The 17,313-nt window shown below is 34.0% G+C and overlaps 1 protein-coding gene across 1 annotated transcript; it reads left to right on the forward strand.

The window, feature by feature from the left end:
• Positions 1-13,741: 13,741 nt before the first annotated feature.
• On the forward strand, positions 13,742-14,380 carry LOC141713770 (uncharacterized). The gene has a single exon (XM_074517344.1). It carries the CDS (start codon positions 13,742-13,744, stop codon positions 14,378-14,380), a length of 639 nt encoding a protein of 212 aa, XP_074373445.1.
• The last annotated feature ends 2,933 nt before the right edge of the window (positions 14,381-17,313 follow it).

Below are 17,313 nucleotides of genomic sequence, written 5' to 3' on the forward strand. Positions count from 1 at the left end.
AAACATAAAAAATTAATACCTGATAGCTTCGGTACGTGCATAGGTTTTCGAACTTACAGTACTAAATAATCTTTATGGTCTTATACCAACAAGGCTAAAACTAAGTACATATATGTAATATGAAGATGAACAAATATGAAAGGCAAGACTGAGGATTTTCCTCTGTTTAACCCATGTATCACCCTCAGCTTCTATAAGTCCAACAATAAGAAGTTTTGATAAAGCATTACCTCCATTGGCTTGTATAGTGTGTGTGTGATGTGGGAAATTATCGGTACATGTGTCTTCACCCTGTATGAAGCTAATCAAAATTTAATTTTAGTATCATATAAATTATTACTCTGAGAAGTGACCTTCTCAGGTGGAAGGTCTATACTGAGATTTCCACGAGAAAGGATAATACTATATGCCTCTTGCAGTATTTCATCAAAATGAGTCAAACCCTAAATCAGAAAGAAAATAATGTAGAGATCCATATTTAACAAAATTACATATGGAAGAAAATCAATAATCGATATACTAGATAATTGTATAGAACTGGCATCAATATTTTTAACTCACTTTTATGTTCTCAATTCTTGCAAATATTTGAGTCTGGCTCAGATCATCCAATTTAGATAAATAGTCACGAGCCTGCAAATGAGCAAAAAGAAGTTAGATATCGCAGGAATCTGAGCATTTAGTACCAACTACAAGACAAACAATAAAAAGAAATTTGAAAAATTCCTGTTTAAAAATTGCGAGAAAATGAACTCACTTCACCAACGACTTCTGTATTTTGTTTTAAACACCCCATGTCCTTATCACCTAAAATTAAAATTGAAAAATGATATATTACATAAACAATAAAGTTAGACTATTGTGAAACTTATGAAAGAAATGTAAAGAAGCTTTTGCTATAGGATACATGCACTAACAAATTCACAAATGAAAGTGCATGAAGCTCTTGAAACATAAATGCTTATATCGTTCTTGGGTACCTTGTCCTTACTAGCTGCAAAGGACTCGAAAAATTATGCTCAGAAAGTAAAATTAAAGAATCTAAACATAACCTCCATTAGACAAATTTCATATTTCAATTTTGGAATAAACAACTACCACCAGCATATGTATTTGGTTCATCCATGGAAATGATATAATATTTTTTAACACTGCATTTATTTTCAGCCCCAAATGTATATTACCAGCTAACATCTTTTTTCAAAATAACTTATAAGTTGCAATAATTTACCTCTAGGTTGGAGCATTTGTACTACCTAAGTTGTTTGCTGTCATTTATGTAATAAGCAGGAAAACATGTGTGACTAACAGAATTGCAACAGGGTGAATCAAAAAATGAGGGCAGAGAGGATAAACAATTAGGAGACAGAAGTTAAAAAAATAAGAAAGAACATGAAACCTTTAAGAAAGTGTGGTAAAATATTGTTGCAGAGACCTAATTTGACTTGGAGGCTAATGCTTTGTTCTCTAATATGCCAGAGTTCGCTTGGTTCTATACCATTGTAAAAGCACAAAGCTCATACTTCTTATTATTTTCTCCCAAAGACTTCGAATTAGAAATCTTAGCAACAGAAGGCATAAGGCATAAGCTGAGCATCTCTACCTCTGCAACAAACATGAGGAGTCACTCATAATGTGACTCTAACCCCTTGAGCCTTCTCAGGACTCCTCGGCAACAAACACTTCACAACCATCTGAGCCGCAGTAACCACCTTCGTCGTAAGCACAAACCTCCCACCCCTCTCCCAATTCCCCAACCCAAAATGACAACTAAATTGAGCTACATCTTATTCCCTATCCGGCCTCAAATTCAACCCTTTAGCAAACACCACAACAGTCTCCCCATCAATGACATCCTCATAAACAACATTCTCCCATGAACTAACCCTCAAATTCCCTTCACCAGAATAACTCAAACTCCTCCCCCGCCTAACTAGATCCACCACTGCAGAATAATTCCTACGAGACAATAGACACCTTACCACAAAAGAAGCCCAAATATAAATTGTTGGAGTTATAATCTTAAACTTATTTGTTTTTATTATGCAATTCTAGTCGTTAGTAAATTGATATGGTCGAATAAGTAGATTGATTTGGTAGAATAAGCAGTAGCAAGAATACAGGGATCATGGAGTCTGTTAAAGGAAAGTCAAGGCATGTAGTCCCTGATTTTCTGGTAGTCAGTTGTTTAGCTTTCTATATGTAATAGTGCTGCAGAATAAAAAACATTTTTGCGTGGTCTTTTGACAAGCACAAACTTTGTTTCTATGTTCTTACTTCTAAACAGCTTATACATGTATCTATAACTGTTTGATCGTTTACAACACTTGGTATCAGAGCATTAAGGTTCAAAGTGATAGTTCATGTCTATGTCAAAAGCAACGATGGACGCAAACAAGATGAAGGGAGGATCTATGGGTTTGAGTTATCCGATGTTAACCAAAAGCAACTATACTGCTTGGGCGTTAAAGATGAGGGTGTTTATGCAAGCACACGGAGTCTGGGAGGCAATAGAACCAACTGATCCAAAGGCTATGATAGACGAGAGCACTGATAAGATTGCCCTGGCCATGATTTACCAGGGAATACCAGAAGAGAGTTTACTTTCGATTGCAGATAAAAAGAAGGCTAAAGATGCCTGGGAAGCTATCAAAACTCTGTGCCAAGGAGCCGACAGAGTTAAAAAAGCAAGGATCCAGACTTTGAAAACGGAGTTTGAATCATTGCAGATGAAGGACAATGATCAGCTTGATGATTTCTGCATGAGACTCAGTGGACTGGTAACAAACATCAGGGCACTCGGAGAAGAAATAAATGAATCCTATGTGGTGAAAAAGTTACTAAGAGCTGTACCAACGAAATTCCTGCAAATAGCCTCAACGTTGGAGCAATTTGGGAATATGGAGACTATGACGGTTGAAGAGATTGTGGGATCTCTTAAGGCACATGAAGAAAGATTGAAAGGCCATACTGAAGGTGCTAGCAGTCAGTTACTACTCACAGAGGATGAATGGGCTAAGAAAGAGAAGGATGAGTGTAAACTACTATTGACCAGAGAAGAGTGGCTAAAACGAACTGGAAAAACTGGAGTAGACTCCACTGGTTACATGAAAGGGCGAGGTGCAAGGGATAAAAGCAAAATAAAATGTTACAATTGTAACAATTATGGACACTACGCAGCGGAGTGCAGAAAACCCCGTCGTACTAGAGAAGTGACACAGGAGGTCCAATTATCCAGGATGGATGATGATGAACCAGCGCTATTATTAGCAAAGCATGTCGGTTTAATGTTGCTGAATGAACAGGGGATGCGACGAAAACTCATAATAAATGACAAAGAAAAACGAGTGGAATCTAATGTATGGTATTTAGACAACGGCGCTAGCAATCATATGACGGGTGCAAAGTCAAAATTCAAGACTCTAGACGAGGGAGTAAATGGTCAAGTCAAGTTCGGGGATGGATCAACAGTCAACATAAAAGGAAAAGGGTCAATAATCTTTAAATATAAAAATGGTGAGGAACGTACACTCCATGATGTTTATTATATACCCAGTTTGTGCAGCAATATAATCAGCCTAGGTCAACTGTCAGAGGAAGAAAATAAAGTCGTGCTAAATGGAGACTATCTGTGGGTTTATGAGAAGAAAGGAGATTTATTGATGAAGGTAAAAAGATCTTCCAACAGGTTGTATAAGTTAATCATTGAGAATGTTGAGCCAGAGTGCTTATTTTCTAGATCTCAAGAAGTAGCGTACCTGTGGCACACACGCTTGGGGCACATCAATTTCAAATCCATTGCTTTGATGTATAAGGATAGAATGGTGTATGGGCTGCTAAACATTATTCAACCAAATGATGTTTGTACGGGATGTTTGGTGTCGAAACAAACAAGAAAGTCATTTCCATCGAAATCAAGCTACAGGGCCAGCAAAGTCCTAGAGTTAGTCCATGGTGATTTGTGCGGTCCTATTGAACCTGCAACTGCTGGAGGTAACAAATATTTCTTCCTTCTTGTTGATGATTTCAGTTGTGTCATGTGGATATACTTACTCAAAAGTAAAGATGAGGCTTTTAGTGCTTTTAAAAAATTTCGAGCGAAAGTTGAGGATGGAAATGAAAAAAAAGTGAAGGTTTTTAGATCAGATCGAGGAGGAGAGTTTTCCTCAAGGGAATTCACTTCGTATTGTGAAGAGATTGGGATTGAGCGGCACTATACGGCCCCATACACACCCCAACAAAATGGTATTGTGGAGCGCAGAAATCGAACAGTGGTTGAAATGGCACGTAGCTACTTGAAAGAAACAAAGTTACCATCAGAATTATGGGGGGAGGCAGTTCGGCACTCAGTTTACATACTTAACAGGTTACCCACTCGACCTCTGTCTGGACAAACACCTTATGAGGCTTGGACAGCTTCAAAGCCAAATATTAGTCATGTCCGTGTTTTTGGATGTTTGGCGCATATGAAAGTCCCACATGTGCACATAAAAAAATTGGATGATCGAAGTATGCAAGTAATTAATCTTGGAAAGGAACCAGGTACTAAGGCTTATCGCTTGTTTGATCCTATAAACAAACGAGTATATGTAAGTAGGGATGTTGTGTTCGATGAGTTAAAACACTGGCCTTGGAATCGACAAAAAGAGGAAGAAAGTTATGCTGGGTCTTTCTTAGTTCCTGAAATGCATACAGATATCGAATTGTCTCAGCAAGAAGGTGCAGAAAATGATGACATCTCGGAAGATCGTGAAACAACACCTCCTCACTCACCATCGAGCTACCAAAATTCTGACAACTATGATGATAGCAGCGAGCCAAAGTGTTACAGAACCCTTAATGATATTTACAATAATTCAGAGGTAGTAGAAGTGGAGGACGAGTTACTTTTAGTGGGCATGGAAGAACCTGTGAACTATGGGCAAGCAGTTAAAAAAAGGGAATGGAAATAAGCAATGGACAAGGAGATTGAATCCATCGAAAAAAATGAAACTTGGGTACTAACGGAACTTCCAGACGAGCACAAGACCATAGGCCTAAAGTGGATATTCAAACTGAAGAAAGATGCAGACAGAAAAATAGTGAAACATAAAGCGCGACTCGTAGCAAAAGGCTACGCTCAAGAATATGGTGTGGATTTCGATGAAATTTTTCCCCCTGTGACTCGATTGGAGACTGTTCGCTTGTTACTAGCTTTATCTACAAAAAATCAGTGGCAAGTGCATCATCTTGATGTGAAAACTGCGTTTCTGAATGGTGAAATTAACGAAGAGGTTTATGTGGCTCAACCGGAAGGATATGAAAATGAGGGAAAAGAACATCTTGTATATAAGCTTCTGAAGGCCTTGTACGGATTGTGCCAGGCCCCTCGAGCCTGGTATGCGAAACTCAACAGCTGTTTGTTGGGACTTGGGTTCAAGCGTTGCCCGTATGAACATGTTGTATATACTAAGCAAGTAAAAGGTGAAAAGTTGATAATCGCAGTTTATGTAGATGACCTGTTGGTCACAGGTTCTAATGTGGGCATCATTGAGGAGTTCAAGAAGCAAATGAACTCAAAATTTGAAATGAGTGATTTGGGAAAGCTAACGTACTATCTGGGAATTGAAGTTCAGCAAAAGGAGGGTTATATTGAGATAAAGCAGTCGAGTTACGCAACGAAAATTCTGGAGAAGGCAGGAATGATAGGATGCAATCCCACCAAGTACCCGATAAACCCAAAAGAACAGTTAACCAAAGATGAGGGAGGTAAACCAGTAGACACGACTCAGTATAAAAGTATGGTGGGTGGACTTCGTTACCTTGTTCATACAAGGCCTGACATTTCGTATGCTGTTGGCATGGTAAGTCGTTACATGGAACGACCAACTGTTCTTCATTAAAATGATGTAAAGAGGATACTTCGATATATAAAAGGCACGCTTGACTACGAACTGATCTATTCGAAACAGGGAGGTAATAACATTCTAACGGCATATTCAGATAGCAATTTGGCAAGTAATATTGATGACAGGAGGAGTACTGGGGGTATGGTGTTTTATTTAAATGAAAACATGATCACATGGATGTCTCAAAAGCATAAATGTGTAGCTTTGTCCTCCTGTGAGGCCGAATTCATGGCTGCCACAGCGGCCGCTTGTCAAGGTATGTGGCTTTGAAATGTTTTAAGTCAGGTGATGAATGAATGCATAGGGCCAATTGTTCTATACATAGACAACAAGTCAGCTATAGATCTTGCCAAAAATCCTGTTTTCCATGGGCGCAGCAACCATATTAGTATTCGTTATCATTTCATTCGGGAGTGTGTGGAGCGTGGGGAAATAGTCATAAAGCACATAGCTAGTGAACATCAACGAGCTGACATTTTGACAAATGCACTGTCCACCATCAAGTTTGAGAGAATGAGGGAACTTCTGGGAGTAAAGGAACTTGTCTGAGAGTTTAAAATTAAGGGGGAGAGTGTTGGAGTTATAATCTTAAACTTATTTGTTTTTATTATGCAATTCTAGTCGTTAGTAAATTGATATGGTCGAATAAGTAGATTGATTTGGTAGAATAAGCAGTAGCAAGAATATAGGGATCATGGAGTCTGTTAAAGGAAAGTCATGGCATGTAGTCCCTGATTTTCTGGTAGTCAGTTGTTTAGCTTTCGATATGTAATAGTGCTGCAGAATAAAAAACATTTTTGCGTGGTCTTTTGACAAGCACAAACTTTGTTTCTATGTTCTTACTTCTAAACAGCTTATACATGTATTTATAACTGTTTGATCATTTACAACATAAATTACATATGAAAATAACAAAATGCATTGAAGCCCCAAATTAAATATGCAAAACCCAAAAAAGAACAAAAAAACACCAAAAACTGAAATTAAATTAAAGCGACAAGGGTAACAACTAAAAATTGAAACCCTGATTGAAGAATATAAATTGAAAAATAGCCCAAAATCAAAGTCATAATTCAAATCAAATAGATGTAATGAACTGAAGATGGACCAAATTGAAGAACAGATTTAAACATAACAAGATTGAATGACCGTGGTGGAATGATAGAGATTGAGGAATACATGAAGAGGATGAGATTGTGTAGAATGGGTGAGATTTGATAGAAAAATAAAAGTAAAGCAGTAGATTTACTAATTAGAAGAGTGGATTTTTTGCCCCTCCCCAAAATTTTGGACTTGCCGCCCAACAAAGAGAGAATATGGATCTATGGGAATTGACCCAATATTATCATAATATTTATCTATTAAATATAATAAAATTTAAAGCATAATATTTATATTAATATAGAGTGAACTTGAATATAAAATCAAATTTAGTTGATATTAACAAAAGAATATTATCATAATACTCATTTTTATTGGTAACTTTTTAGATATTCAAATATATATAAATACTTAAGAATTAAATTTGTTATATCTTAATATTGCTAATAGAAAAAAAATATTTAAAAAAAGTTTAAATGAAAAGGATGTAAAATCCTGAAAACAGATGTCTGGCTAATTAATATATCTTAACATCGGTACAGTTAGATCATCAGAAAAATCATTTGAAAAAATTATCTTGCAAATCGGGAATGATTCTTATTATCGGGAGTTGTATTTTTACTAAATTTTTCTAATCCTGACATGTAAAATGAATTTTAAATTTTTAATAATTTTTTCATATGACTAAAATTGATATATCTTAACATTCGTATGGTTGGATTGTTGAAAAAACATTTTAAAAATTAATCTTGTAAATCGGGAACGAGTCTCGTTGTAGGGAGGGGTACTTTTACTAGATTCTTCTAATCCTAACATGGAAGAAGAATTTTAATTTTGTTAATTTTTTTTTCATATGACTAAAATTGATATATTTTAACATCCGTACGGTTGGATCGTCGAAAAAATCATTTTAAACATTAATCTAGTAAATCGGGAACGAGTCACGTTGTCGGGAGTATTACTTTTCCTAGATTTTTCTAATCCTGACATACAAGATGTATTTTAAATTTGTTAATAATTTTTTCATATGACTAAAATTGATATATCTTAACATCTGTACGGTTAGATCATTGAAAAAAACATTTTAAAAATTAATCTTGTAAATCGGGACAAGTCTCGTTGTCGGGAGTGGTACTTTTACTAGATTTTTCTAATTCTGACATGCCAGATGAATTTCAAATTTGTTAATAATTTTTTCATATGACTAAAATCGATATATCTTAACATCCGTACGGTTGGATTGTCGAAAAAATCATTTTAAAAATTAATCTTGTAAATCGGGAACGAGTCTCGTTGTCGGAAGTGGTACTTTTATTGGATTTTTCTAATCCTAACATGCAAGATGAATTGCAAATTTGTTAATAATTTTTTCACATGACTAAAATAGATATATCATAACATCCGTACGGTTGGATTGTCGAAAAAATCATTCTGAAAATTAATCTTGTAAATCAGGAACGAGTCTCGTTTTCGGGAGTGGTACTTTTACTGGATTTTTCTAATACTAACCTGAAAGATGAATTTCAAATTTGTTAATAATTTTTTCATATGACTAAAATCGATATATCTTAACATCCATACGGTTGGATCATCAAAAAAATCATTTTAAAATTAATCTTTTAATTCGGGAACGAGTCTCGTTGTTAGGAGTGGTACTTTTACTTGATTTTTCTAATCCTGACATGCAAGATGAATTTCAAATTTGTTAATAATTTTTTCACATGACTAAAATCGATATATCTTAATATCCGTACGGTTGGATTATCGAAAAAATAATTTTTAAAAATTAATCTTGTAAATCGGGAACGAGTCTCATTGTCGGGAGGGGTACTTTTACTAGATTTTTCTAATCTTGACATGCAAAATGAATTTCAAATTTGTTAATAATTTTTTCAGATGACTAAAATCGATATATCTTAACATCCTTACGGTTGGATTGTCGAAAAAATAATTTTAAAAATAATCTTGTAAATGAGGAACGAGTCTTGTTGTCAGGAGTGGTACTTTTACTGGATTTTTCTAATCCTGACATGCAAGATGAATTTCAAATTTGTTAATAATTTTTTCAAATGACTAAAATCGATATATCTTAACATCCGTACGGTTGGATCATTGAAAAAATCATTTTAAAAATTAATCTTGTAAATCGGGAACGAGTCTCGTTGTCTGGAGTTATACTTTTACTGGATTTTTCTTATCCTGACATGCAAGATGAATTTTAAATTTGTTAATAGTTTTTTCGTATGACTAAAATCGATATATCTTAACATCCGTACGGTTGGATCGTCGAAACATGAATTTTAAAAATTAATGTTGTAAATCGGGAATGAGTCTCGTTGTCGTGAGTGGTACTTTTACTAGATTTTTCTAATTCTGACAAGTAATATGAATTTTATATTTTTTAATAATTTTTTCATATGGTTAAAATTGATATGTCTTAACATCCGTACGGTTGGATCATCGAAAAATCATTTAAAAATTTAACTTGTTAACTTGGAATCTTATTTTATACAGTTATACTTTTACAATGGTTTCCTTGAAACACCATTGTGTAAAGATAAACTTAGACAACGCTTTTTTATTATAAAACCGTTGTGTAAGTATATCAGCTTTTTTCAATCTAACGGCTAATATCTAATCTCATTTCAATCAAGGGCTGTCATTCCGGCACTTCAGCAATTCGAGTAAAATGTTTACAACCTATCATGCGCTGCCACCTCATCAGGTGGTGCCCATTTTAATTATAAAATAATTATTTTAGACAACTGTTTTATTCCGTTGTATGAAGGTTTTTAAGACAACTATTCTAAAAACTGTTGTATGAATTACACAACGTAATATCTAAAAGCTTGTATGAGACCAACTAAGACAACACTTTTGTTTTAACTTAAAACCGTTGAATAAGAATATCAACTATTTTTCGATCTAACGGCCGATATCAAATCTCATTTCAATGAAGGGCTCTCATTTCGCCACCTCAGCAATCCTTGTAAATGATTTACCACCTATCACGTGTTGCCACCTCAATACGTGGTACCGATTGAAATTCCTCAGAAAACTGTTTTCATTCCGTTGTTTGATGGTTTAGAGGATAACCTTTCTGAAAAATCATTATCTGAATTACCCAATATAATGTCAAAACCGTTGTCTTCTATCCCAATATGTTAACATAGTTACAACGGTTTGTAATCATTGTGTTAAAGATCTACAACAACACTATATTTAAAAAACCATTGTCTGACTCGATGAGAGGATACAACCTGTACAATAGTTTAAAAAAGATGGATATCCGTTGTTTGTTCAGGAGCTCACACAACTGTTTTTTCTGCAAAATCAATTCACCGTTGTATGATTTTTTAGGACGACGGTTTTTTTTAACCATTGTCTATCAAGTGTTGTTTGATTGCAAATTTCTTGTAGTGGTAGCAGACCCAAAAGTTTTTATTTTCCAAATAAACTTACTGTGCATAGACTCAAACACACCCAAAATATAATAATCTATGTCAAACAAATATTATTCAACAAACACATCTTATATATGTTACCACACATTTACAACGTTAAATAAGTGAGTTTTCTAGCCAAAAGGACCAATATAAATTATATGTTATAATGAATAATATTTAAGAAACGTTTGATTTTTAAATTAGATTTGATTATATGAGGTTTTGTTGCAAGTAATTTCTTATATTCATTTATCAAATCTAAAATTGGACATATTTTGTTTACTGCACTTTGGATGTTTAAATATTCATATTAATATGAAAAGGTTTAGGGTTAATAAATATCACAATGAAATTATCCTTTCAAAATTTGCAAAAAGATTAAAACTAAATTTAATTTCTTATAGTATTTTCTTACTTAAATAAATATTTATTCATTTATATTTATAGAGGAATGTTTTTATTATATTATCAAACTTTATCGATACTCTTTATTACTATTACAAGTACAAAAGTATCAAAAATACAAAATATCAAGACTACAAAAAATTTGGCTAAATTCGACCGTATTCGGTCTAATTTATTTTCCCAAATTTAAGTTTTTAATGAGAAGTTTTTCCCGTTTTTTGACGAGAACTCAATTCGACCAAATAAAAAACCAGTCAAATTTATCCACTAAATTTGACCTATTAAAACCGACCACTCCTTAATTCGACCATAAATGGTAGAATTTACATGTTACCCCTAATTCGACTGAATATGGTCGATTCTAGCTGTTATCGTCTTCGGTTGATCGAAAATGCCCGCTTTTTTGTAGTGCAAATTTTGGTACTTATAGGATAGTTATATAAATATTTTAATATTTGATATTTTTAAATTTAACTAATTGACTTCTATTATTTGTAAACATTATTTTCAATTAGTTAGTGTGTATCAAAATGAGTTACTTTTTAAATTGGAAAACTTTTTTTTTAATAATAGTTAAGTAGTAGTAAATAACTTTTTTGATTTTCATTTATTTTTAAACTGAAAATCATTGGTTCAACGATTGTATTTGTTAGTGTCCGTCCCAACGTATATTTATATTAAGTTAATAAACATTTTTAAACTTTAAAAAATTAATGAGTTGTATTTAGATTTTATTAAGTAATATTAAATTAAGTAAAAATATCTCTTTACTATTAATTTGATTTTTTAATTAAAGAAGTAATATTTAAATAAATTATATTGAAAAAGAAAATTATCAAATATTTTTAAATTATCTAAAATCAAAAAGATGTTTGGTCATAAGATAATTACATATACAATCCGTTTCAAAAAATATGTGGTTAGTAACAAAGCTTATATTTATATAAGAAGTAAACAACTAGGTGCATAATTAAAATTCTACGGTAAAATTATATAACTATATTTGATTCGATTTCTTTAAACTACTTAATACCAATTTATTATTTGATAGTGATATTATAATTTCGATCTGTGTTTCGCCTTGATCATAAGGTTCAAATATTTGTAAATACTAATTTAATATTTTTAATCTTACAGTTAGGTGCTTGTTAAGGTTATTAACTAATATTATTTAAAAAGACAAGGGTGTACAACTGTTATACGATACCTTTTTAATATTGTAATTTCTCATTTTCTACTGTGTCTAAGGTACAAAATGAAAGAAGAGTTGTGAAATTTTGCCTTATTAAACACAAAATATTATCAATCTATCTATACTATACTATTATAAACAGAACACCCTCTATTTGGTAGTTGCTCGGTACAGTTGTTTGAGAGTTGCTCGGTACAATTGTTTGGTATGACAAATAACAACCGTTAGATCTAAAGTCAGAAAAATGAGAACCATTGGATACAATAATAAAATATTATTATATTAATATTTAAACTCCTCTCATGGATTCAGGGTTCGAACCCCGTCAACAGTTATTATATTTAAACTTTTATATTCTTTATTTAAACAATATATTATATTATATTATTTATTTTCAGTCAAATCTCAAATTATTATAAAACATATATTGTTATAATTGATTATATTCTTCGATTTATTTTTCAACTATTGAAAATTATATTATAAAATATATTATTAAAAACTATCGAATGTTAAAAACAATCCGTGCATCGCACCGGTAATAGACTAGTAATAAGTTAAGCCCATGACTACAGAGACCCTTGTAATTTGTTATAGGAAACTTATCATGTAATTGAATAATTGCTTAATTTTTATATAATTACAAGTTTGTAATTTATTATAGAGAGATTTATCATGTAATTGAATAATTGCTTAATGTTTATTTAATTACAAGTTTGTAATTTGTTATATGAAGATTTATCATGTAATTGAATGATTTCTTAATGCTTATATAATTACAAGTTCAATTGCATATATGATTACAAATTTATTTGTATATATGATAATAGTTGTGTTTGGTTGTAATGTGAAAGCAATTTAATTTAATTTTTTTTATAATGATTCATATGTTTTATTTATTAATTCAATTCTTTTCATCTACTTTTGTCACTTGACCATTTAAAATAATTTGGAGTTACTAAAAATATTCAAAAAAATAAGAAATAATTTGACTTTATCGTAATGCTTTGAACTATGTTGTTAAAATTTGAAAAGAATAAAATTTATCACTAAATGCACTAAATGTCGTATCTGGTAATCCGTAAAATATCAATATAATGGTTGCCCTTCATCAGAGCTAAACCATGTCTTCCTTTCCCATTTATACTTGAGAGCAAAGAACTCACCCTATCCCCCACTCTCTTCTAAATCATGTCTTATCCCCACTCTGATGCTAATAACAAAGAAAACATCCCCAAAACTTTCTCCACTTCAATGGCAATGGGTGGGCACCAGAATGCTCACAGAAAAAGAAGTGAAAAACCAAGGAGTGTTGGCCCGTCTTATGTTGGGATTTTAATGTAAATTATATGTTTACTCCATGTTTTAATTATTTATGCTAATATTTAGTCACCTAGTTAGTCACGTAGTTAGTCATGTAGTTTAGACTCGGTCATTTGTTTTAGTTGAGCTATTTTAGGAGAGTTATGGGGTGATGGGAGTGTTTGAGTTTTTCCAGGAGAAGGTTGCTTATTTGTAGCCATTATCTTTATTAGTCTATATATTAGACCTCTAAGTTGTTTTTTGTTTCTCTGAGACTTAATAACAAAATGTCTTCCTAGTTCTTCCAAAATAAGTGTTTATTGGACATGCTTATATATATATATACATTAAATCGGTTCTTATATTCTACACTTGGTATCCGAGCAAGGTTGTGTATGCCCAAGTACATGGCGAGAAAAATAAGCTTGGACGTGCCAAAGATGAAGGAAGGTGTTGTCAGACTCAGTTATCCTATGTTGGCCAAAAACAATTACACGACATGGTCGTTAAAAATGAAGGTATTCATGCGGGCACGAGGCGTCTGGGAAGCTATTGAGAATAGTGACCCAAAGGATGTAATTTATCCAAGGCAGGTTAATGTGGCATTGACATCCATTTATCAGGGAATTTCAGAAGACATATTGTTGTCCGTGGCGGAGAAAGAGACAACCAAAGAGGCTTGGGATTCTATCAAAATAATGTGTATCGTAGCTGATCATGTTCAGAAAGCAAAAGTGCAGACTTTTAGGTCCGAGTTTGAAGCTCTCAACATGAAAGTGATGGAAAATATCGATGATTTCTCCATGAAATTGACTAATATTGTGAGTAATATTCGAGCTCTGGGAGATAAAGTGGAACAGTCCTGTGTTGTGAAAAAATTACTACGAGCAGTCTCAACAAAATTTCTGCAGATTGCTTCAACTGTTGAACAATTTGGTGACTTGGACAACATGTCTGTTACGGAGTTAATCGGGAGGCTAAGAGTTCATGAAGAGAGGATTCGTGGACATGTTAAAGACAATGGAAATCAGCTGTTGTTAACTTGAGAAGAATGGAAGGCAAGATCCCGTGGAGGATCATATAATAGAAATAGTGAACGTGACAAGAGCAAAATAAAATGCTATAACTGTAACATCTTGGGCCACTACGCTGCAGAATATTATAAACAAAGACAAGACAAGGAACGGATACAAGAAGTGAACCTCAAACATGTGGATGATGATGAACCAGCTTTGTTATAGATAGAAGTAGCATGCCAGACGGGCAAATAAGAAATGCCAGACGGGCAAATAAGAAATGCTAGACGGGTAACAAGACATGCCAGACGGGCAAAGAAAAGGCCAGACGGGCTATGTTGAAGTTCCAAACGGGCAGAAAAGTTGAAAGCCACACGGGCTAGGTTAAAAGCCATACGGGCTGCTAGTATATATTGAGGAAAATTTAAATTAAGGGAGAGATTGTTGGGATTTTAGTCTAAATTATATGTTTAATCCATGTTTTAATTATTTAGGCTAATATTTAGTCACCTAGTTAGTCACGTAGTTAGTCATGTAGTTTAGACTTGGTCATTTGTTTTAGTTAAGCTATTTTAGGAGAGTCTTGGGGTGATGGGAGTGTTTGAGTTTTTCCAGGAGAAGGTTGCTTATTTGTAGCCATTATCTTTATTAGTCTATATATTAGACCTGTATGTTGTTTTTTATTTCTCTGAGACTTAATAACAAAATGTCTTCCTATTTCTTTCAAAATAAGTGTTTATTGCACGTGCTTATAAATATATATACATTAAATCCGTTCTTATATTCTACATCTTATTCACCGGCATTGAGGATGGAGTCCATTGGCACCCGGCCATCTTTTGTGGGTCCAGTAAGGGAATCTCCTTCGTCCTCATTCTCCAGGGATCTTCCTCACCTCCTAGACTATTTTGCTGGGACCCGGAGAGAGGCTTCTCTGTCAGCCCCTTTGGCCCCCAATCTAGTACCGGTCCCCATGGCTCCCTCTCCTGCACTAGCTCCCTTGGTTCCTCCTGAAGAACCTAGAAGAACTATATTGTTTGGAGTTCTAGTCTTTTTCCAGCGTTTTGCTCCCTCTCCTCCACTAGCCCCCTTAGCTCCTCAAGAACAACCTAGAACTACCATTGGAGTGTGAGACATTTTCCCGCCTTCTGCTGCAACCATAGATCCTTCAGGTGATGGAGCATCCAGCGCTAGAGACGCCATAGATGAAGAGGAAGAGGAGGAAGAAGGAGGAGAGATGGATCTTGATTTAGATCTCAAGCTCTAGTTCCAGAGACCATATATTAATGTTCAGTTTTTGACCAATTAGTTTATATTATGATGATATTTTACATACTTTTGATCCATATTATGTTTATCCATGGACTGTATGGCTGATGGATATAAAACTAAAAGTAGATACCGAATTGTATAGATTACTGATATGGAAAATTCTCTAATCTTATTACTTTCTAAAAACTACTACTGCAAAATACATATAAGAGAAAAAACCACATACTCCTACAAAACAAGTTCACATCTCCTATTTTATCTCCACTAACTTCCTAAACATAAGCACCATCTTAGACTAAATCAAACTCTCCAACATTAACAAATAACATTGGTTTATTACCAATCAGATAAATAAAAGACTAAGCATGTTTAGATTAAAACCAGCTCAACATACTCCCCATTCATCTAATCGATCTTCAAGCATCATGAAACCCAACAAATTCCTCATCTTCTGAAATTTAGTCGCTACCAATGCCTTGATCATTATATCAGCTCGCTGTTCATTTATGCTAACATACTTGATGACAATGAGACCCTACTCAATACAATCTCTTATAAAATGGTACCGTAAATCATTATGTTTGCGCCTACAATGAAAAGTTGGGTTCTTGGCGAGATCAATAACCGATCTGTTGTCGATATATATAGTGACTGGACTCGTTTAAACATCCATGATATAACTAAGAACACGTTGAAGACATATAGCTTGACATGCCGCAACTATAGCTGCCATAAGCTCGGCCTCACAGGAAGAAAGAGCGACACAACGTTGCTTTTGAGATACCCATGTAATAAGGTTTTCGTCCAAATAAAAAGCCATCCCTCTGGTGCTTTTCCGATCGTCCATACTCCCTGCCATGTCACTATCCGAGAATCCTGATAACATGTAATCACCATGCCCTTGTTTATACAACAAACCATAACACAATGTCCACTTCACATATCGATAAATGCATTTTACGATATTGATGTGCAACTCCACAGGCCTTTCCATATACCGACATACTATCCCAACAGGATAGGCAATGTCAGGCCATGTATGCACAAGATAACGAAGCCCTCTTATAACACTTTTGATATACGTTGGATTCACTGGAATCCCTTCTTTGTCCATGTGCGTTTGCAACTTATACTCTATGGGATACTTCAAAGAATTGCATTGTACCAAACCAGCTCATTCAAGAACTTTTTATGCATAAGCTGATTGTCGAATTTTAATATAACCACGACCCTGATTCACTTCCAAAATGAGATAATAAGTCAGTTTTCCTAAGTCAGACATGTAAAATTCTTTGCTCATCTTCCCCTTGAATTTGACAATGGTTGACAGTTTTGTGCCTGTGATGATAAGATCGTCGACATACACACCAACGAGTAAAACTTCAGTACTGGTGCGTTTGGAATAAACTGCGTTTTCGAAAGGGCACTTAACAAACCCCAGTTGCAGCAAGTAGTGATTTAAACATGTGTACCAAGCCCGGGGTGCCTGACATAAACCATACAAAGCTTTAAACAAATGATAGACCATGTGTTCCTGCCCTCTTTTGACATACCCTTTTGGCTGTGAGACACCGACCTCCTCTTTCAATATACCATTTCAAAATGCAGATTTAACGTCAAGATGATGGACCTCCCAGTCATTTTTAGCTGCCAAAGCAAGAATAAGACACACATTTTCTAAACGGATGACT

The sequence above is a fragment of the Apium graveolens genome, chromosome 3 (assembly GCF_009905375.1).
Source record: "Apium graveolens cultivar Ventura chromosome 3, ASM990537v1, whole genome shotgun sequence".
Taxonomy (NCBI): Eukaryota; Viridiplantae; Streptophyta; class Magnoliopsida; order Apiales; family Apiaceae; genus Apium; species Apium graveolens.

Excerpts from the sequence above, each read along its gene's own strand:
- LOC141713770 (XM_074517344.1), top strand. The coding sequence starts at position 13,742 with ATGGCGAGAAAAATAAGCTTGGACGTGCCAAAGATGAAGGAAGGTGTT.